General features: G+C 30.3%; 2 protein-coding genes across 2 annotated transcripts in view; both read left to right on the top strand.

Annotated features, from left to right (window-relative positions):
• The window catches only part of LOC145324576 (cadherin-87A-like), a 50,713-nt gene extending 46,566 nt beyond the window's left edge, over positions 1-4,147 (top strand). Inside the window, exons 50-54 of the mRNA XM_080167159.1 lie at positions 956-1,014; positions 1,558-1,642; positions 2,033-2,161; positions 2,710-2,809; positions 3,124-4,147. Of these exons, the coding sequence (XP_080023285.1) occupies positions 956-1,014; positions 1,558-1,642; positions 2,033-2,161; positions 2,710-2,809; positions 3,124-3,197 (447 nt within the window). The 3' untranslated portion in view covers positions 3,198-4,147. The remainder of the gene's footprint in view (positions 1-955; positions 1,015-1,557; positions 1,643-2,032; positions 2,162-2,709; positions 2,810-3,123) is intronic.
• A 3,765-nt stretch (positions 4,148-7,912) lies between these two features.
• On the top strand, positions 7,913-22,443 carry LOC145324348 (uncharacterized). Its single transcript, XM_080166955.1, has 24 exons — positions 7,913-8,063; positions 8,519-8,621; positions 9,083-9,141; positions 9,450-9,532; positions 9,842-9,865; positions 11,171-11,229; positions 11,601-11,713; positions 12,449-12,507; positions 13,246-13,315; positions 14,079-14,116; positions 14,822-14,887; positions 15,029-15,080; positions 15,425-15,505; positions 16,324-16,379; positions 16,850-16,896; positions 17,639-17,714; positions 18,584-18,680; positions 19,489-19,551; positions 19,740-19,794; positions 20,115-20,213; positions 21,063-21,159; positions 21,525-21,575; positions 21,916-21,975; positions 22,271-22,443. The coding sequence occupies exons 1-24, from the start codon at positions 7,971-7,973 to the stop codon at positions 22,326-22,328; spliced, it is 1,659 nt and encodes a 552-aa protein (XP_080023081.1). The 5' UTR covers positions 7,913-7,970; the 3' UTR covers positions 22,329-22,443.
• The last annotated feature ends 947 nt before the right edge of the window (positions 22,444-23,390 follow it).

Raw genomic sequence — 23,390 nt, 5'->3', positions numbered from 1 at the left:
ATAAATGAGCTACAATTTAAAATAATTTACATATATTTATTGGGATGAAATATCCTTTTATAAAAGGCAAATACAGATTGATTTTAATTACAAGTTCATTGAAAAAAAATCCGGACTTTCTGATGGATAGACAAAGTGAATTATAGAGTAGCTTCGCTACTAAATATGTCATATACACATACATGCGCTCTGGTTCAGTTCACATTGCTATGGACAGTTAAACTATTTAGGAAAGTTGTAAGGAAGAAAGTTATCTATCTAGTACTAAGATAAAGATTTAAAAGCCTCCTAAAAAAAGAAATATATTTTTAAAAACAAATTAAATCTATAGTGCTGTTAACTTGAACTTTAATATTGTTATTATAAAAATGGAAATAATCTGTACTTTCCGAAATAATTGTACTCAAGACAGCTTGTAATGAAATTACTATCCAGATTTTTACGATTTTATAATTTTTTGACAACGCCAAAATTGTTTTTTTACTTTATTAATTTTAAGATATATGCATTATCTATAAAGGACAAACATAAATACATAATAAATTTTATAGTTAGGGTATTGTTTCTAAAAATGAAAAACCCTGTATAAAACTCAGCCATTTTAGAGTCTAAGCTGTCAAATTTCTTGAGCAATGGGATTGTGTTGGTAGGTCTTTGCGATAGTTCTATATAGTCATGTACCCTTGCTCCCTCTATTCTCTAACTTTATTATCAGGACAGAAAAATATTTTTACATATGAATCTTTGACAAACGCTAAAAAAATTGGATTTTAAGCCCTTAATTTTAACAAATAAGATGTCCTTAAATTTTCTGTTCCTTGCTTTGATGATTTGCCTTTTTAACCTAAAATGTCTCTCCCTCTATTAAAAGTTTTACCCTCCCCCCCCCCCCACAAGGTGGAAGTTTAAAAATTTTGAATGGTGCGACAATTTCAAAATTAAACATTTTCTTTAGATTTTGAAGGATGACAACGTTATTGATCTCAACTCAGTACAATCTCTTTTCGATGCCAGGTATAGTAATTTTTAAACTAGCAAAGCTACAAAATAAGTTGTAGTGTCTGTTTGTTGTTAATGCAAGAGTTGTCTGATTTTTATTATAAACCCTTCCTTCAACATATTTACAATTGTTTTCCGTATACTTTGCAATTATTTTCTAACAAATTCGGTTCTTTGGAAGTACAGCTACTCTAAAATTACCTATTCATTGTTTGTCTATGAGTTATGGAATTGTTTGTGACAACAATCCTTGAACTAAATAAATTTATATGTAATCCTTTGAAATGTTTATATTATCAACTTTCATCGAACTTTTATGCATACAAATTGGCCTATTGAAGTGAGTATTTGGCCTACAGACAACCAACTCTTTGATTTAACATAGAGAAGTGCGGCTGACCTTCGTGGTGTTATAGGTTTGATCCAATACGAAATACATTAGCCAATTAATGATCAATCATACATCATCAAATAATCGCATGAAATCATTGATAGATCTACTGCCAATTCAGTCTTGATCTAAATTTAACAATCTTGTTATCAAATTCCTTATTTCAGAGCCAACCCCAGTGTACAAGAAAAGTTGGAAAAGTTCCGAGTAATCAGTGTTGAACGATGTGCCAATGTTAAATCAAATTATGAAGTCAGTTTTTAACTCCATTATCATTTTAAATTTTTCATTGAAGGACTTCCAAGTCAGAATGCTACTGATTTTTGTCTATTTTGGTCATAATATTTAGGACAAAGCTTCTCGACAAATTATCACTGTAAAAAGGAAGAAATTCATTAAATAAATTAATGCATAAATGTAATAAAATAATTAATAAAACCATCCAGTCAGCTATGTTAGGCGTTCCTATCATTGAGAATTCTTCAGTGGTTAGCGAGGTCTTTACGAACAAAAAAATACCATTGTTTATTAAATCTAAATCCGTAATTTGTAGATTTTCTATCTTCATTCATATCGATGACATCATCCTTGTTTTATTTGTGAATTTGACAGCGTTCTACAACCAAATTTTTGTTGTTTCAGGTTTCCTGGGTCCAGATTTGTATCCTGGCCATTGCCATCCTGATAGGCATTGTTGCCTTCGTCGCAGCAACAACTTTATGCTGCCTCTTTGGAAAATATAAACGCAGGATTCGCCGTCAAAATATCAGGGACGTTGTTGTTGTAGATTTTATTAGATTAAATTTATTATTCTTGAGTGTACATACATAAAAAGAACAACAATAAATGAATTAATTGAATATTATATACATTTATATAAACAGTCAAATTCTATTAGTATGGTTATTTTAAAAGATTTTTTTTTCTAAAAATCGCTGTTTCTTAAAAGGTAGTATGCAGTAATGTGTATAGACTAAAAACGACTCTAGACAATTATTAATCTTCTCTTATGATTGGTTTAGATTAGCTGTTTAAGAGATCTCATTGCACACATACTAATTTTTACAACGAACTTCTTATGAATCTGAAAAATTTGTACCCACTTAACCTAATTTTATATTTATCTTAAATTGAATCTTAGTCTACAAAAAGTTTGGTCTTTTTCCCATCTATTTTAAAGTTAGTATTTTTTTCAACCTATCCCCAGTTTTTCCCACTTTTACCCATCCCCATTGTACCGAATGTAGTGACAATTCATGTACATACGTCTTACTTTGAATAGTTGACATTTACTAAAACAACAACGTCAAAAAATCAGGATTGTTGAGGCCCCTGTTAGAGCCATCATTCCTACAACCCATCCTCCAGGTTCCATTTCTGGAGGCCACCACCATCCCATGTCACCTGGATCCATCGCAGGCAAGCATTTTTTGGGTATAGTCCCATTCGTGGTAACGCCTCTTAAGGGGCGTTTCTTCGTATTTTTACAGTAGCTTTTCTCCTATTTCTAGCCCCTGCGGTGGGCTCTAACCCTGCAGGGCCAATTGCCTAACCTCACTTAACCTAAAATAACCTATCAATAACCCAATAATTTTTCTATTATGATTTTTATTACTCAAATATTGTTACCTTAAAATGCTGTGCTACATTTTCATTATTTTATATACAGAGAAAATGTGAAGTATTTTTTTATAGTAAAATAAAGCATTTTACCAAAAATAGTTATGTTTTAGGATCGCGAATTTACGAGTGGCAAGAAACGGCTCTTCCCATTGATACTGCATCATACAAAAGTATTCCAAGATAATAAAAATGTAACAAAAACTTTTTTAATCATTATCCATTTGATATAAAAGAATCTTCTTAAAATTTGTTATTCAGTAGGTATTTTATCTATTTTGTAGTTTTTGAAAAAAAAATGATTCGATAAGTGACAATAATTTTTTAGTTACCTTCTTTTATTCTCTAGCTAAGAGTAATTTGCTCAAAATTTTGATTTTAACATATCAATTTTGATACTAACCAATTTCTACCAGTTTTTCCTGCCATATTTTATTTTGTTTGATTCGTTTTTGTAATTTTTTTTTAGTGTGGCTTTAAAAAAGCTGTAGTTACTACTTTTTTAGAGTGGCTCAAACAAAGCTAGGTGCTATAGAGCAAGTTAATAGTTATGTTACAACGATAATGCATATTTTAAAACAGACTTTTCACATATTTTTTGCCATATTTTTAGATAGAAAATGATAGGATTTTTTTTAACGGCAACATAAAAGCGAATTTTCAAACAAAAAGTTTTCTTAAATTCAATGTTCTTTTAGACATTTAAGTTCATTACAAACTGATATTCTGACCAACCGACATGACAACTTCTAGAGTTGCGTAGCTACAAAAAAAATATGTGAAATGTCTGTTTAAACCTCTGGAAAGTTTTACTACAAATTCCAAGTCTTCCTTAAACATGCGTGTATAGTTAAACAAACATAATTAGCTGTAAAAGTTCGGACTCGAGGGATAATACAACTGAAGAAACAGCAAGTAACGCCTGTTTTTCTTTTTATCAATAACTCAGTTTTTCTTCAAAATTTTTCTTTAGATTTATTATCCCCTGTTATTGCAAAAGATTAGATTTTTAAAAGACCTTTTTTATATGATTATTTTTTTCCAAATAGGTCTCAATTATTAATTGTATGTATGTTATCTTTGATGTTTGATTAAATTGTTAGTTATTCAATATTTGTAAATAAATTTTTATAAAATCATGTGCTTTTATTCATATCATTTTTGGGGGGGAATTTTGATCAGCAGCCTTACGGGGCTACAGGATGCAAGCAAACCTTGCTGGGTCATCCAGATACAGAAATCAAAATCTTATTACTTAGATGTTGAACCAGATTTTCATGTACTTTAATAAAGTGATGCTCGGAAGACGAAGAAAGTGCTTTAAAAAATCAGCGTGTTACGTCATAAAAACGAGGGATTATTCATCTCTTTAGGGGGTTTTCTTTCCCACTCCTCTTCTCCTCATAGTTCATACCTCATTGTTATATTGTCATTGAGAGACTTTCTTCGTTTTCGATGATCGATGCTGGGTAAACTAATGATACCCCACACTCCCATTGCTCAATCCTTTTGACTTCTACTGGATGAACGAATTGTCCAATAATTAAGGTCCATGTTAGAAAGCTAAATTGACGACAATTTTTCCCATGCCAATATATCAACGTATATTTGTTTCATTATCCATTAGTACAGGGCAAACATGTATTATATCTTTACCAAAGCGTTTAAGTGTCTCCAATATTATTTAGAAATGTTAAAATTTACTTGACTGTTTCTAACCCGCAAAAGATTAAAAGGTATAAAATATATTGTGATCACCTACTCTTTAATTACAGTTTGTTCGTTCGTCTGTATCTAAGCACCTAGTCTAACTAGCATCTTAACAGGTTAGTTTTAAATTTAACAGTACACACAGTTAATTAAATATTACATTTAAGAAATATGTAATACGATTTCTATTCTATATCAATGTTGTTTTTAACATATCTTTTTGCTGAAACGCAATTATTGATTTTACCTTCTGTTCTTAACATGTATTAAATGGATGCTACAAAATGTGTTACTATTTATAGTTAATGTATAAAGATAACGTGCTCAAAGTCAAATTGTCTAATTTTAACAAATAGTGTTCTAAGTTTATAGAGATAGGTTATTTTTTTATTAACTGTCCATAAAGATCCGGCTAAACAATAAAAAAGTGATTCCTTCTTGAATTGAAATGACTGGGATTATGAAAAAAGGAGTAGATTACGAATTCGAAAATCTTTCGGGATATGGACCGTGATACAGCAAATTAATTGTACATATTTAAAATTTCCAAAGAATAGTTTTATATTTTTCAGGAATAAATTTTAGGTAAAACTTGTTTTGTGATGTAACTATAAGATAGTGGGTAAGATGGGAAGAAATAAAAAAAGAATACTTGAGAAAAAATTCACTTAAAAATGTTTCTCAGAATTTTGTTTTCTTGTCCCTGTTTCGGGGTATTTTATATATAAAATATACTTTTTACTGTAGGGTCAATAAAAGATAGCAGACATTATTTGTAGATAGTGAGAAAGTACAATCCTCCAAGTAGTAAGTTTTTTTTTCTGAGGCTAAAGATTTTAGAATTTTGTAGTCCGGATCAATTCACTTTTCTGGGAAGCTTTATGAATGTATTTTGGTGGTTTTAAGCTATTTTCCTGACCCCCTTTGCTTTCCCCTATAATCTAAGGCGAGAAAACTTTTTTTTTAAGAAGCTGTTCAGTTGAAAAAGAGAAAATACACATTGTAAAGATTTTTTGACGGATTGCGGTCATTCTAAATCAAGGGCATGCAAAGACGATTAATGTAGAGGGGCTCGAAAAGCTTTCCAATATTGACCTACACTTCAATTGATTCCAAATGTAAAGATAAAATTTTATTTAATTATAGGAAACTAGGATTTTTTAGAATTGAGTATCACCATCTGGAAGGATATAGAATGCAAGAAGAAAAAAAGTTTTGTTAAATTATAAATTTACAAGCGGATGACCTTAGAATCTAGGGGCTTTGTATTTGAATAGAATGGCCTAAAACCATTCTAAGAATTAAATCTAAAAATAAGAAAAACCACATGGGTCCATCTGAAGCATCCCTAAAAAGGAGAACTCAATTAATCAAAGACTACTTGATATAATGGGGTATATGTTAACCCCTAATTTAACCCCCTTTGTTTACGCGACCCTTTGAATTTAAATTTTACACTTAGTTCAATTTCAATCGTTCTTTTAATTAGAACAATGTTTTGTTTGTGATTTGAATACAATACTACGAGATTTGAATACATTTAATTGGGAATTTTATACAAAGACAGTATAGAAGGTCAATAATTTTATCCAAGCAATTTAAACAATTTTATGCATGTAATACTTTTGTGCTATGCAGGGCATTTAATGTTTAAGTTCATAAGTTAAAAAAATAGGCAGCTTTAGATTTTTTGTGTATCATTTTGTAAATCATTTAGGCGATGGGATGATTTACTCTATCCCCCATCCCTTAAAATAGTTTAAATCTGCCCTGTACAAATACATAATTTTCCTAAAAATTAGTAGTTGTTTAAGTGATATTACTGGACATACATAAAAACAGATAGACATACGACAGAGAGACATTGTGTTACTTTACAAACAAGCTTGTTAGAAAATTTACAGGGATCTAAAGGGATAAGTCATTGGCTCATATTTACATTCCAAATGGTGATACACATAATTAACACTTTTGTATATGTAATGTTTGTTTTTAGTGGTTCTCTAAGCATAAATTTGTTATTGTAAAGAGGGAAATGGCTACTTGTGTAATTGTTTCAAATATTGCTTATCCTTGTTTTTAAATTAGTGATAAGAAGATAGTATGTTATGTGTTTATCAAATAAATTTGTATTTACATAGAGTGCCTAAACTTCATGAAAAAAAAACAAGTTCTTAAGTCATTATAATAAAATAAAAGGATCGTGTGTCTGTTTGTGTGTACAGAAGGATCTCACTAACCACTGAACCGATATTGTACCTTCTCATAGGTTCTAGACAGTTCTAAAACAATTAGAGGGCTTTAGAGGAGTATCTGCTAGATTTTTTAAAAATTACATTGCAAAGAAACTAAAATTAGAGTATGAAAAGCCTAGCTTTTAAGAAAATATTTTGCTTTTTAAAAGAAGTACAGCAGAATTTCAAACCCTTTATCTTTAAATATTCATTCCATGAAAATCTTTTATAATGAATAATACTACAAAATTTATTTAGTAATTCATTGACTTTGATTCAGTTATCTTAAACAAGTCATTAAAGGTGATTGTTAAAGTTTTGAAACAAAATAAAACACATTACCTTGTATTGTACTTTTTATCTATTGCTAGATTTTTATGCAAATTATTAAGAAACAGACAAAGTGAGTTATAGAGCAATTTAAAATAGTCAAATGTATTTAATACTATTTTTAAAAAAGCATAATTTCTCCATATAAATTTGATGTTCTCAAGAGTATAACACATCTCATATTAGATGAATATAAGTTAGAAAAACCTACACAAAAAATAGTCGTCTTGAGAAATAAAGTCTAAGTAAATTATTTGTTTTTTACCGATGTCTAAAATAAAAGATAGATAGGATGCTCATTGCTCATTGGTCAGAGGAATTTTCACAAAAAAAGATGTCAATTTTTTCTAGCTTTTCCGAGATCAAGACGGACACACAAACAAAAATTCAAAGTATAGATTAACTGTGCTATTGCTACGTTACTTCAAGTTATTTCTAAAAGGGGAGTTTTTTATATTTCACTAAAAATAAGAACGAAGTAAAAAGAGAATTTTTTAGATGCGTACCTACTCTTAAAGTTAAAATGTCTGTTTGAACAATGGCAATAAACATCCATATTTGTTCGTCGTTTTGTCAGTTACGCCGCCTTATAACGGACATTTGTTTTTCTCGGCTATTATTTATCGTTAATATTCTGCAATATCAATATGCATCATTGGTCATCTTGTAGATCTAGGAAGCACTGAATGATGGAGGTCCATATAGACTTGGATGAAGAAGAGTTGGCTTATGTTGAAGAAAATGGGCTCACTGAAATTTTACAAGACAATTTGGGACAGGTAAAACATTTTCCAGTATGGCTTCCAATCCGATTGATATCCACTGGATTAGAACCGGTTCTCAGCCATTTTGATATTCATGTATAGAATCGAATTACATACAATTTTTCACGAAAATAGTGTGAAACTTTTTTACAATTAAAAATGGTAAGAAAAACATATTTTTTTTCATTATAGATCATATTGTTATGTAGAATATGGATTTAGAAATATTTGTTATATGCAAAACAATTTTGGAGATTAAAGCAATAATTGATAAATTAACATAAATTCTCAATTATGATACACAGAATTATCCCTTACTGATTGAAAATTTTTGACTTTGCTAGTTTGAACTAACCAATTAAAATTGCATTAAAGTACACAAAATTACGATTGAGAGAACTTTGGTTACCATTATAAGTTTCAGTTTAATGGCCCCTTCTTCCCTCATAAAATCTGCATTGTATATTTAGGCAATTAGAGAAGTAGCCAAAACAAAATCCCAGCAACCATTTCTATCATTGGTTGAAATATTAAAATCTACAGGATCATGTTCCAGTCAAACTCTGGTTCAAGGTACAACATTTTATTGTTTAGTGGTATGGTTAGTACCATACTAGCACCGCAGAATGCTAACAAAATAGGCATGTAATCATACCATAAGACCATTTACTTTGAACATAACTGATTAAAGAAATATATGAGTTGAAATAATTAATAGAATGGGAGATTAGATTGTAACACTACCTAATTATGTTTTTTTATTATCTAAATATGATGTTCTTAAATGTAAGGATAAGTTCAAACTAATATAGTATTTAAGTCAATATCCCAATCAGTTAGTTTGACTTTAAGAAAGCATTTAAAACAAACAAGTTATCAAAATAATTATTTTAGGATTAGGTACACTTAATTAGGATAGGTAGGAATTTTACTTTTAAAACTTCAAATAGTTAATACAAAGTTTGATAATGTAGAGATGGTGATGTGACCTATGTATAGAGTAGATCCGCAACTGATGATTACAATATATTAAGGGTATCCCGTAGAATGTGATGATCTGGTTGAACTCAGGGTGGGACCTGTAGTCGGAGAGGTGAAGTATTTTTTCAATGACAGCACTGCATTACTATTTATTGCTTCATTTTTTTTTTAAATACAGTTACTCTAGCCAATAGAGGGTTATTTACAAATAAATCTTAGTTTTCACTTTGAGTTTTTTAGAAAATAAGATAAAATAAAAAAGGAAAAAAAGCATGTCACAATTAAAATCTTAAGAATTAAAATCATAACTTGTTTTTTTTTGTATCCTAATAGCTAACTTATTTTTTTATAAAAATCCTACAAAAATGTATAACTTTTTAAAGCTATTATTAATAAAAAATAGAAAATTAATCAATCTAGGTAACTGATAATATGGCCATCCTTGTTGTAGAAGTAAGAAAATTTAAATCCAAGTCTGCCCCCATTTCTTGTCACTTATACAAGTAAGTAAAATATATACTTTTATACTTTTGTTGAACTAGTCCATACTACTGATACGTGAGAAAGTCTTGGTCCAAAACAGGTCTAATTTATTACAATCTACAGTTTGAACTTCCAAACAAAGGTTTTACAATCAAAGGGTTGGTTGCTTAACAGAAAACTAAAGCATAACTACGTCACTGTAATAACTTTAGTGATACATTATTTTAAAAATTAATGTTTTTGTATAAAACCGTCTGAAGGTAAGACTAATATAGTAGCCATGCTATTAAAAAATATGATCTAAAGATTATTAATGAAAATTGTTTCAGGAAGGGAGAGGCCAACGAGGAAAGGTAAATGTTTTTTTTTATTAAACATTTCAAGCAACGTCTAAATTATCTATTTTTGTTATAACAAATGTTTTTTTCCTCAACATTTTTGAAAAAAAAAGTTTAATAAAACCTGATTTTTTCTAAAAAAAAAGGTCTTACTTTCACATTATGAGAAAAAACTTGTTTAATTTTCTCAACATAACTAAATTACAACCTTTAGTATGCTGAAATTTTATTCATGATTTAAATATGTATTACTTCAGCCATCTATCTTAAAAAGCAGCTGATAAAATAACATTACGGACGAAACGACCGTCAAAGTAAATTATAGAGTATCTACGCTACTAACAACTTCTACATTTAAAAATAACTAAGTTGTTGTATTAGTAATAAATCAAATAATAAAAAGATAAGAGTATTTATTTAAAGTAGATTAATAGATTCTTAGATTTTGATTTCGAAGTACTTATAACCCCTATCTACCCCTTTTATTCTTATTTTTTGTCATAGCCACAATAAGAAGTTTGTACTACATCGAGCTGTCTATAACTACAAAAAAACGTATCACAAAACTAGAGGGGGAGGGAGATCGAAGTGCCTCACTTACATGATAAGGGACTTTCTAATCATTAAACAAATTTCCATTTTTATAGTGATTATTTGCTAAATACAAGTTTTAAGATAAATATCAATATATTAACTTTTTCTAAAAATGTATAATTAAACTAACTAGACAAACTGTTTTAAAAAGCAATTAATACATAAAACAAGGATGACAACATCCATAAAAGCGAAGCTCTGAAACGGTATGACAGACAAACATTAATTTTTGTTGAGTGTCAGAACTGACTATACAAAATATGAAAATATAAGGTTTTACAAAATTATACGTAAATTTGTTGGACATACTAACATTTTTAATACTTGATTATAAAGATGCTTCGCTTATAATATTGTACCTTATTGTAATAGGAATCAGTAATCCAAAAATCAGATCAATTTGATGATTTTATCACATAAATAATTGTTATTAAAAAAGGTAAAATATCAACATGTTTAAAATGGACGTACGGACATTCTGGTAACGATTATAGAGTTGCTACGCTTTATAAATTGACCTAACTCCTACAGGAACCACCATGCAAAGTTTGAAATCGATAGGACAATTCTAACATGCCTAAATTTAAGAAAAAAGCTATCCGTTACGGACGGACTGACCGACCCTAATTATAGAAAAGCCTTGCTTTTTAAAATCCTCCATGGTCTTTTCTGCGCTTTTATTATATATTTTGAAGAAAAAAAAACATTATTTTATTATAATTTTAGATGTATAACAAAAGATTGTGCTTTCTCTACTCCAACTGCATTTGTGTTTCATAGATTAGGTAATTATTGATATTCAAGAAGATTGACCGAAATACGGACAAGCTCGTTGATTTATTTGACCCCAGAATTAAATTGGTTGTTGAAAAGAACAAATAAATACACAGATGTACCGGTTGGGTACAGAACCCACCCTTTATTACAAAATAAGTTGGGGCTAGTTTTTTGTTTTTTTTATTTTAAGGAAAGCAACATAACCTACTTTTAGACTGCATATGGATTTCAAGGGTTAGCTTTAAAAATCTGTCTCTAACTTTTTAAAAGCTCTAAGTTATATCACAATGTATTTTTTTTAACAAACGGGAAAAAAATAATCATCAATTACCTATTTCTAAATCATTGCAAATTTTGGATGAAACTATCCTTGTTTTAGAACCTAGTACCGAGTATATTGCCATTTTCGGCGGGGTGAACAACATCGATGCTAAAAAAGCATTTGGGATGTTTAGAACAAAGCCAACTTATTCCACTATGGATACGTTTAAGGTAGGTATCTTTTTTTTAGTCGGTTGGTCGGTAGAAAACAGGCTGTAATGTGTTTGGTTGTTTTCAAACCTTCAATTAAGTTTTGATTTTCCTAATTTGTAAGTATGTTGAAAATTATTAACTTTATTTTTTTATTATATCCGTGTGGACTTTAATTAAAGTGTTCATTCAGCACTAGCGGCTGCGATACTAGATTATAGGAGCTCTGTATTCCTTAGTAAGAAAAGTGGAAAAATAACCCAAAACCAAACTTAAAAATAAGTATTCAATAAACTAACATTATCAAGGAACCTATAAAAGCTTCTATAAAATTGAGAACTCAATCGGTTATAGAAATCTTAAGCTATATTCTGGGAAGTCCAAGATTTTGATTTTGATAAGGGTAAAATAAGAGGTTTCTATAAGTTTGAAGGGGGTAAACACCCCCTTACCCCACCCTTGGACATTTATTTCCATATCTTAAAATTTTCACTTCAATCTCATGAAAACACAATAGAAGCTGAGATTATCCATATTTTATTGCTGTTACATGTTCAAAAAGCTATGATTGATTGTTGGTTCAACATTATGTATACTAATTTTATATGTACATTTTATCATATTTTTATTGAAGGTTATTCTTCTTTTGATAATCTTGTTTTTGTTACGATGGACACAATTTTTTTTCATTTAGCATATTCGTGTCATAACTGCATAGAACTTTGTTAATTTTTAAACTTTGTATCATTTGTATAGATTATTGCTTTGAGTTGTGATCGACCTGATAGAATGCTCTTGGGACAATTAAATCCATGGTAATCATTTGAGTTTTGTGAAAATTTATAAAAAAAAATTATGTATATATGTATAACGTAGGACAACTACTAGGCTCCAGTGTTGGGAAAATTTTCGTCTGCTAGCGAATTGCTTTCTGCTCTTTTGTAGGGACTTGGATGTGTTCATATTTCCGACGCTATTGGCTGATTTTCAAAGAACTAATTGAAAGTCGGCACAGGGAGCTTCCACCTCGTATTCATACAGCTATTTAACCCCTGCTCCCTCTATTCTTTTACTATAGTGAATATACAGTGAACTCTAAAGGATAAGACTATAGACGAAATCACAATAAAAATTCCCTTTGTCGATAATCAAAATTAAACATACTGTAGATTAAATCATCAGTAGCAACTGTTACCAACCAATCAAAATTTCAAAAAGTACCCAAAGTTGTTTTAAAAAAGGAATAAGATAATGGGGTTATAAAACTCATGCAATTTACAGAGCTGATAACTCAACATTTTATTATATTTAGTATATTAAGCATCTTTATTCACTCTTGAAAATTAACCAATACAGACAGACCAATTTATATTGTAGAATCCATCTATCTCAAATGTTTTACATAAATCTCAAATTCATATAAAACGGGTACTCAGAAGCAGCTAAGAAATGTATGCTTCTATCTAACTAACCCCACCCTCCCCAACAACCTAAAAACAAATATATTAAAGGGATGGGGAGGTTGCTAATATTTAAACATAATTACTATACAGGTATGAATTAGAACGTAAGAGCTACAATATTGATGTTATGCTGCATCTTGGGGATCAGGTCTATAATAAGGTAAACCATTTCGTAGTATCGCAGCATCTCTGTAATTAGTTTATGTTGTTGTGTGTCCTTCCGTTATATTTTTAATACTAAACAATAAAATATAATGATATTCTCCCATGATTTATTTGGCTTTCAGTTTACTAAAAATTGCATAAAAAACTTATGGTGTGGACGTATAATCCAAAGATTCAAAATATTTTTTTTTCTACCTAGAAATGCAAAAAAAGTCCGTCACCAAGTAATGTTATTATTACCTTAATTATCAAAAGACAATTCTTTAAAAAAAAAAAATACTAAAACCGATATGTCAAAGAAGGATTTGCATATGCTTGTCACATTTTCATATATTTGTTGAAGTTTTGAATATGTTTTAAAAATGTCAAAAAGATTATCATGTCTGTAGTTTAATATTTACAAAGAAGCATAACTTTAAGAGATATTAATGGATTGTACGTCCCAGTACGGCTTAAAAACCGATTAATGTCCGCTGGATAATAACTGGTTTTCGGTAATAGTGTAAAATCATGTATTTCGTCGTGTTACAGACAATTTTCTATGAATATTAAAATAAAAGTCATAAAATTGATAACAGTTTTGTTAGCTTTGTGCTAATAAAACTGGTTTTAATCTTATAATTTTTCCTTCTAATAGCTGCAGAAAGCTGTCTATAATACGATGCAATGAATAACTATTCTAGTTTTATTTGCTTTGAGCTTTGATTGTTTTGGACGTAATAATCTTTGTTAAAACTAAAAGTTTTTGTTTATTTAAGGGGGAAGATAATGATAATACAGAACAACTATTTAGAAGGTAAAAACAAATAATCAGGGCTCGGCAGCAGCGCGTAAGCTGCGTGTGAGCCTTAGTGAAATATTCAAATAAAAATTTTTAAACTTAGCTCGGTGTCTAAACCTGCTCTTAAATAGACAATCCATCTTCTAGGATTTTTTATGCACATAAGCTGGATTAAATTTTAGGCTTTATCGCGACTGCCGAGCCCCGTAAATAATTATATATGTATATTCTTAAAGCAAAGCTACTATAAAAGTAAGAACTGTCGGTGTGTCATTATTATACATACTCTTAAAGATTTCAAAGATCATTGATTCCTGTGACGTCATAAAAATGAGGTAGATGAGAGGAGAAGTGGAAAAGAAAACCCCTAAAAGAGATTTATAATCCATCATTTTTATGACGTCACAGGAATAAAAAACAGAAAAGATTGAGCTTCGTAGCAACTAGCGGTCAAACCAATAAAAATAGTTCTACAAATAATCGGAAATAGCCATACTTAATAATGCACATTTATCTTGTAGCTCACATAAATGTGCAGAAAATACTCAATTTATCGTATGGTCATTAGTCAAGCTTTCCCTGTGCATCATTGAATCTCGGCATCATTCATGATAAATAAGGAACGCGACTCTTTAAAGCAACTGTAAATCTATACTAGAAATTCAAATTTAAGTTTTACCGGGCGGTAAAAAGGCCCTACTAACATCTATGATTTTTTAGTGAATATGAAACATTGAGCCCTAAGAAACAAGAAAATATGAAGAAAAGAGCCAGAGCTTTACTTAGGTACAACATTTGAAATATAATTACTTGGATGTGCTTCTACTTGCCTTAGATATTTTTTAGAAAATGTATAATAGATACAAAATAAAACAACAATTTTTTGTGGATTGTGTATTGATCATAATCATAAATACATAAATTTAGGAAAAAGTATCGTGATACTTTCAATAAGAAAATGACAAGAGAAACACTACAGGTATACAAAATTAACAGACGGAAGTATCGAATTATAGAGTAGCTTTATTACTAGAAATTTACTGCGATGAAAACTTTGAGTGAATTTCTGATATGGGGAACAATTCCTCGCAATCATAGACTTAAAAGCTTTGTGTATTTTTAATCAATTTAGATTGGTTAATTTAAAATACGAGATTCCAAACTTTTCAACTAATGAAATCCTATAAAATACAAAAAAAAATCTTATTTCTTAAGATCCATGAGATTTGGACAATGTCTAGGATTTAGCTTGCTATAAATTATTAAAATGAAAAATCATTAAATTAGAGAAAACTATAAAACAAGAACAAATATTAATCATAGAAAGGGAGCCATCTGATGATATGGTCCGACAATGACGTGGCCAATGATTTTACCACCAAGAAAAATGAAACAGGAGACCAGGTACGAATAGGAATTATTTTGCCCCCAACTTTTCAACCAGTCAAAAACATTCATTATTTTTTATCACTTTTTTAGTTCATTTTGTAGAACACAACTTTAGACCAAAATATATTTACATATCGTTTTTTACATTGCATCGTATTATCCTTATAAAAGGAACAAGATATCTATTTGTCTCTCTTCCTTTGTGTGTGTGTGTGTGTTTTTGAAGCGACTGCTTATATTGTTAATAGTTATTTCTCGTATCGTATTATAAACGGCTTTCCGCGGATATAGAATGTACAATTATAAGATTAAAACTATTTTTTTAGCCCCGGAGTGCCGGAGGCACCGGCTAAAAAAACTGGTTTTAAACTTATGATTGTACATTTCTATATTCGTAGAAAACTGGATATAATATGATGCTAGACATAGTTTTTTCGTATGGATGAGAACCGGTTCCTATCCACCGGATTCGAATGAATACGAGAATAGTTATTTCTCGTATCGTATTATAAACGGCTTTCCGCGGATATAGAATGTACAATTATATGATTAAAACTAGTTTTTTTTAGCCCCGTGGTGCTAAAAAAACTAGTTTTAATCTTATGATTGTACATTTCTATATTCGTAGAAAACTGGATATAATACGATGCTATCCATAGTTTTTTCGTATTCATGAGAACCGGTTCCTATCCACCGGATTCAAATGAATACGAGAAATGATATTATTTCATTGGTCTAAGAAAGTTTTATATCTGTTCAAGGGGAGGGCATCTTATTAATCCACAGAGATATGTAACCTAGGGGCGTAGCTGCTAGTTTATATTATATTTTAGTACTACCCAGCAGAGTTTTTACAGTGTGGGATTCAAGTTTACAGAGAATATCAAAGGTATGATTATATTTTTATTAAGATGCTTACATAGAGGGAGAGAGAGAAAGAGAGAGATAGATAGATAGATAGATAGAGAGAGAGAGAGAGAGGAAGAGAGAGAGAAAGAGAGAGAGAGAGAGAGAGAGAGAGAGAGAGAGAGAGAGAGAGAGAGAGAGAGAGAGAGAGAGAGAGAGAGAGAGAGAGAGAGAGAGAGAGAGAGAGAGAGAGTGTGTGAGAGAGAGAGAGAGAGAGAGAGAGAGAGAGAGAGAGAGAGAGAGAGAGAGGAAGAGGAAGACAGTAAGTAAAGAAAGCAGGCTTAAGATAGCAAAATATCAAGAAAACAATATTACGTGGTAGCTTGTTATTAAGATAGCAAGAACCTTGGACGTTAAGTATGGTCATAAATCCGATATGTTCTAAGTGTTCCAATTTGCTTTTTTAATTTTTATGTTTTTTTTTTATTTCTTTATTTTAATTATTTTTTACAGACTTCTTTGGGATCCAGATTGTGATACATCATTACCAGAGGATCCAGGTACTAGGACAGAACCATAACATTATACCAAGAGTATTTTTAGTCAACACACTTTTTGTTTTGAGTTCAAGTAACGCCCCAAATATTATAAAGGTTATAATGCTGCCATGTAATTTTGAAAACTTATTTAGTTTATTTAATCAAATGATTGTTTGTCTGTATTATAATAGTCGTAAGATAATGCAGAATCTGCATGGATTGAGTCCCCCTGTACAGTAAAATTTACTAGAACCAATATTTTTTTTGATAAAAACAATAACTTTATTGTAAATTGTATTAAACCAAGATTATAAAATCATTAGTGTCTAAACTTTAACAACGAACACTTTAAACAAATTATTTTTTTAAAAGAATATAACTGGGAGTATTAAACAACTTATAATTCATATTTTATTCAGTAAAAATTCTCATTATAATCATTTTTCTCGTATTCATTCGAATCCGGTGGATAGGAACCGGTTCTCATGAATACGAAAAAACTATGTCTAGCATCGTATTATATCCAGTTTTCTACGAATATAGAAATGTACAATCATAAGATTAAAACTAGTTTTTTTAGCCGGTGCCTTCGGCACCACGGAACTAAAAAAACTAGTTTTAATCTTATAATTGTACATTCTATATCCGCGGAAAGCCGTTTATAATACGATACGAGAAATAACTATTAACCCCTTTGTGGAGAGACAAATGAAAAAACAAATTTTTTACATATATTCTCTATTTCAAGTTTAATTTTCTTTAGATGCTTTATTTGATGAGTATCACAGCCACATCTATGGGGAGGTTGGCATATTTCTCATTGATATGAGAGGAAACAGGTAAATTAGTGCTTTACCTCAAAATACGTGTTGAGCACTGAACCCCCCCCCCCTCCAAATATTTAGATACAAATTGAACTATTATTGGAAGATTTTCTGTCCTTAACCCATTGAAATCCCTTAATCCAGCGGGTTTTATGCTTGCAGTACCCTAACACTGTGCGGCTACCCCCCCCCCCCCCTCCCCTTCTGGTTTTATTTCATTGCTCCACAGGTACTTAGAGAGAATACATCGGTAAATCTACAAGTATATTTATCCTAATAGAGAGCCTTAGAGTTTGGTCAGATTTGATTAGAAAAAAAGATAACAATGTCTGAAAAATAAAATAAAAATTCCAAATCAAAAGCTTGAAAATTTAGACAAAAATGGCAAATAAGAAAGTTTCATGGAGTTAAATAAATTATTTTTCTTGAAATAAATTGTAATTAGGTCTTAAGACACCATGGAAACTGTCCCAATTTTGTATAACTTTTGCGGAACATGTTCCAGTTACGTCATATTTTTCTTTCCCGAAAAAGGGAAGAGGGAAAGAAAAAAAAGGGAAGAGGGGAAGAAAAAAGAGATGGGAGAAAAGGGGGTTTTCCCCATCTCTTTTGAAGAGATTTTCTTCCCCCCTTCTCTTTTTCGGGAAAGAAAAATATGACGTAACTGGAACATGTTCCGCAAAAGTTATACAAAATTGGGACAGTTTCCATGGTGTCGGTCTTAAAGGTAATTAATTTATTTTAGTATGTAAACTTTATATGAAGCAATCTGCATCAAATAGTTCCATAGGCCCCCCTCCCCAATACTTTTCTTATTGTAAAAAAAGTATCTTTTAGTAATCTGCTTTTATATTTAGAATATAATAACTTTTTTCTTATTAAAGAATAACAGCTGCTGGTATACAGCAAAGTGAAAATCCTATTGTCAGTGACAAGCAGTGGGAAGCCATTGAGGTTATGTTTGCTAATGATAACCTAAAGGTAAATCAAATCCAGTTTAGCAGAAAGTGTCATGTGTTACGTCAAAAAAAATACTTCCAAAAAAGAAGGATGAAAGTGGAATAGGAAACCTTTAAAAAAGATATGGGTAATTGACGTATTTATATGACGTCACACATGACACTTTCCACTTTCCCATCAAATCCTGACAAGGGCAGTTATGTCCATAATTAGTGAATTAATTGCAAGCTTTACATAATTTTTACAGAAGGGTAATAGATATTTATCGCATCGTATTATAGACAACTTTTTTTGGATATTAAAATAAAAAGTATTAAGATTAAAACCAGTTATGTTAGTCACAAGGGGCCAATACCCCTTGCTATCAAAACTAGTATTAATTTTATGACTTTTATTTTAATATTCATGGAAAATTGTCTGTAATACAATACTATGCATGCTTTTTGAGTATGACTAAGAACTGTCAATCCAGAAGATATTAGGTTAATATTATTATTGTTAGTTATTAAATCTTCAAATTAATACTTTTTTTTTTAACTTTTATATTAAACTATCTTTAATTAATGGAATACGTAGATATTGTTACAGGAGAATTTCGTCAATTTAGTTTGCTAATATAGTCCTCAGATATTGGACAATACGTTCCTCCATGGTCAGGGACGGGTATTGGGTAAGGTCATATTTAAGGGGGGGGGGGTATTGTTATATCAGCCAGCTGAGCCTGAAGAAACATTTCAACAGGTTATGCTAGAATCTCTCACAATATCCCTGTATTCTATATTCATTCTTGTATTTTACTTATTGCATTAAATGCTCTTTTAATATCAAGGTGATCATAATATGCTCAGAAATTCCATTCGTTGGCGATGAACCTGCCACAATCAAAGAAAAGGTTATATTTTAATATTACATTTTTTTTATTTTGAATAAATATTCTAAGCTGCATGTCTTGGCTTTCCAATATAATATAAAAAATCGCTAGTTCATTATAAACATACAAAAATTGTACAAAAAACATATATGATTTAAAGTGGATTTAAAATTGATATATGTATTTGTCAAATATAATAAATATCTTAGGCTGAAAAGACAGATTTTCTGAAAGATCATTGGCCTTACAACATTCAAGATTTAGGTAATCCTTAAATGAAAGTAACATAATGGTTAGAGTCTGTCTGTCTATTTGCATCGAAGAATCACGCTGACCGCTGAACTGATATGGTTCTCCTTTAAATTAGGCTTATAGGTTTTTGAAAGTTTGTAATATTTTTGGTGAGGGGACGGGTTTCAGTCTTGTGTCTGTTCTTTCCTTGTGATAATTAGAGATGTGACTTTGATAATTATAACAGACACTACAATACTTATTGTCCAGTTAGGTTCTGTAAGCAAAGATTAGCAATAAAAAGGTTTGTTGTCCTACTTTCAGTTTTTATTAAACCTTTTTCAATGCTTTAGAAAGAATTCTGGACCTGGCATTTAACTGGAAGGCAGTGGATGACATGAACAGGGAGGTTGTTTTCATCGGAGGCGACATTCATTGTGGGGTCGAGTCAGGTATAAAATTTTCCATGTCAAAAAGCTTTTGTAAAAATGTTTCCTAACTTTTGTGATTTTTGTTTAACCCATTCGTGACGAGCTCCCAAATTTCAATAGATTTTTTCAAGAATTACTAAACAGAATTCAAAAAGTAAGGTGTCAAATTAAATATCTTACTATTTTTGTTCATAATGGCAATTTTCTTCTTTTTTTGTTGCGTTTAACTACCTAAAACCAAATCAATTTAAAAAATTTAATTACTTCAAAAATAAGAGGTCTACAGAAAACCAATTGCATATCTAAATTCTATGGATCATTTTACATCCAATACAGACAAAAAGCACCGACTAGCTATTAAAAAAAAATATACAAAAGTTAGGACACGTTCTTTTCAATTAAATAGATTACATTATTAGGCGTTCTCCTCTTAAAGGTTAGGTTATAGGCTAGGGAGCCAAGCGCTGCGGCTAGGCAGTCAAGGGGGGCGAGCGCTGCGGCTATGCTCATCTTCTATAATACAAAGTAGCTTGAAGTCTGTCTGTCCTGCTGAAGCTTAAGATTTTAGTAACCGCTGAACCGATTGAATTCTACTCTTTAGGGACTATATCTACTGGTTCTGTGGTGGTCTTATTTTCTTGAGGGATGGGACACCCCCAGCTGCTTGTTTATTTTTTTCAAAGAGTAATCTGGAAAAGAAAATCATTTTGATATTACCACTATATTTTTAAGAAACATTCTACATAGGAGGGGTAGAATACTTATGACAAGTCAGGAATGCCATCATAGTAATTTTGGATAGTAGGAAATTTAATGGTTTAATGTATCAATATCAAAGATAAAGATTTGCCATCATTATTTTATTTATAGTTATTAGAGATGAGGAGACAGGCTTGTTAATAAAGCACATCACTACCTCCCCAGTTACTAACCATGTCTGCAAATTTTTTCCAGATCTTCAAGGAAGGTAAAGCTATTTTTTATATTTTTAACTTTTGCTAACCTCCTAGACCACTTATTATCATGTTAAACTAATCAAAATTAGCTTCCGTATAGAACTATACAAGTTATAATTGTTAAATGGAAAACATGCAAAAAACTTTGAGGAATATAAACTGCAATGACAAAACATAACCTCACTGCCTCAATCATTCCGGATAAGCCGACCTTATTTATAGTGTAGCTTTCGCTAGAAAAAAATAAACATAGGTCGAAGCGGCTTTAACATGTACATGTTATGTATTACATAAATTTTAAGATCCTAAAATCACACCAGAATAAATCTAAGCTTTTATTACAATAAAATGTTTAAAACTTCAAATATTTTTTTAGGATAAATGACAGATATTATTTTACTCATACAGTACTTGGTGAAACTTTCAGGTTTGATTACTTTTCAATGATATTTAAAAAATAAAAAGTTTTCAGAGAGTTCTAAACGTCTCTAGCATGAATATTGAATAGTAACACGTCCACTTGTCATAGGAGATATTGATCTTACACCGTAGCACACCGTGACTTAATAAACGTAGTCATTGCCAATACGATAAATGGTTGGGCTTCAAGGTTTGTTGGACGTTTTTTATCCCAAAAAACTCTAGAAAAGTAACACATGTACAGCGAAGATCCATATAATTTGTAAAGCAATTGTAGTTTATAAAATTTATTGGATATTCAACAAGAATGTTTAGTATATAGTAAACTAGAAAAATATATTAATTAGGAATTATGCAGAAATCAACATTACTCTAAAGCCAAGCTTATCTGTCACCACTCAACTAAGGTAATCCTTATGTTTGTCTGCCTGTAACAAAGGATCTCGCTATTTGCTTTACCGATATGGTTCTGCATTATAATATACCTTTTTATAGGTCTTTTTGGGGTCTAGCCGCTAGAACATATGTATAAAGAAACATTTCATATGAAAAAAAATAGTTAACTTCTATTTTTTAACAGTTAAAATTAATATTATGTAATTAAAGAAATATAATATCATGCAATTGGCTGGAATGTAAGTTTGATAATCAGGAAATTTTGATTTATGAAAAAAGCTTTTATAATGAGTGTTATTAATATAGGCCTATTCCAACAAATATCTGCAGAATTCAAGAATGGTTTTCTGATGAAGAAGACTAAATATCAGGGCTCGGAAGCTTAACACAAGCCTACAAAATAATATGATTGAATTACAAACGGCTGACGAGAAATATTAAGAATATGTTTAGAATTTATGTTACTATTTAAAAGTAGACTTGTTGATTTTGGTATAAAATAAATTTTCATTAGTTGTTTTCGAAAGGTCGTCATACTTTATATGATTTCTAAAAAGATTGAAGTTTTCATGGCTATAAAAAAAGCAACTAAAAAATACTAATAACGATTCATTGTAAATCATCTATCTTTGATAGCAGACAAGAAAATTACACTGACTCTGACAGACAAACATTATGAATTAAAATGAGTATTTGCGGAAATGTAACTAGGCACACATGAGTGAAAAGGGGTTATTGTTTTAAGTAAAGATCTATCTTCAGAGTGTGGTATTGCCCTCCACAAAATAGTTATAAATTTTCCCTGGATTTGTAAGGAACGGCTTCACAGTTTAGCCGTTGGTGAGATCTTAAGCTTCACACACAAAAATACATTCATTATGTTATTTTTAAGGATTATAAAAAAGCATTGAATTATAATACAAAAATAGGGAAAAAATAGCACTTTTAACAATTATGAATCTATCTCAACCATAACATTTTAAAAATTAGTAGCTACTGCTGCTTCATAACGAAATATATTTCTAAGAAAAAATCTTTATTATCAATATTCAATATTAGAGATATAGATGATTATTAAAAAAACAAGGATGACAAATTAATATAAGCGAAGCTCTGAAATGAAAGGAAAAACGAACATTATCACTTGTAGAGTGTCAAAACAAATATATTAGAAATAGGTAAAAGTTGCCTAGAGAGATATGAAAATAGAAGAAAAGAACGAAATTCAGAGTGGGAAAGAAAGAAAACATAGATAAACAAGATAGAAAATTAGAAAGTTTTCATTTCAAGTTATAAAAAGAAAGAATCATCATTTTAAATTCCCAGGTATCTAAAGTGATAATACAATGGACGATAAATAAATATAATGTTCATCCCCAATGATAATACACAAAATTACCTATTCAGTAGATTACAATTAGTAGTT

This window comes from Acartia tonsa, chromosome 7, assembly GCF_053477335.1.
Source record: "Acartia tonsa isolate MP-2025a chromosome 7, ASM5347733v1, whole genome shotgun sequence".
Lineage (NCBI taxonomy): Eukaryota > Metazoa > Arthropoda > Copepoda > Calanoida > Acartiidae > Acartia > Acartia tonsa.
This window is presented reverse-complemented; position numbering and strand designations above follow the sequence as displayed.

Bases quoted from the DNA above. Each gene is read 5' to 3' on its own strand.
- LOC145324348 (XM_080166955.1), top strand. From the start codon at position 7,971: ATGATGGAGGTCCATATAGACTTGGATGAAGAAGAGTTGGCTTATGTT. The intron at 9,533-9,841 runs GTAAGTAAAATA...AAATTGTTTCAG, and splicing joins ATTTCTTGTCACTTATACAA to GAAGGGAGAGGCCAACGAGG. The intron at 15,081-15,424 runs GTATACAAAATT...TATTAATCATAG, and splicing joins TGACAAGAGAAACACTACAG to AAAGGGAGCCATCTGATGAT.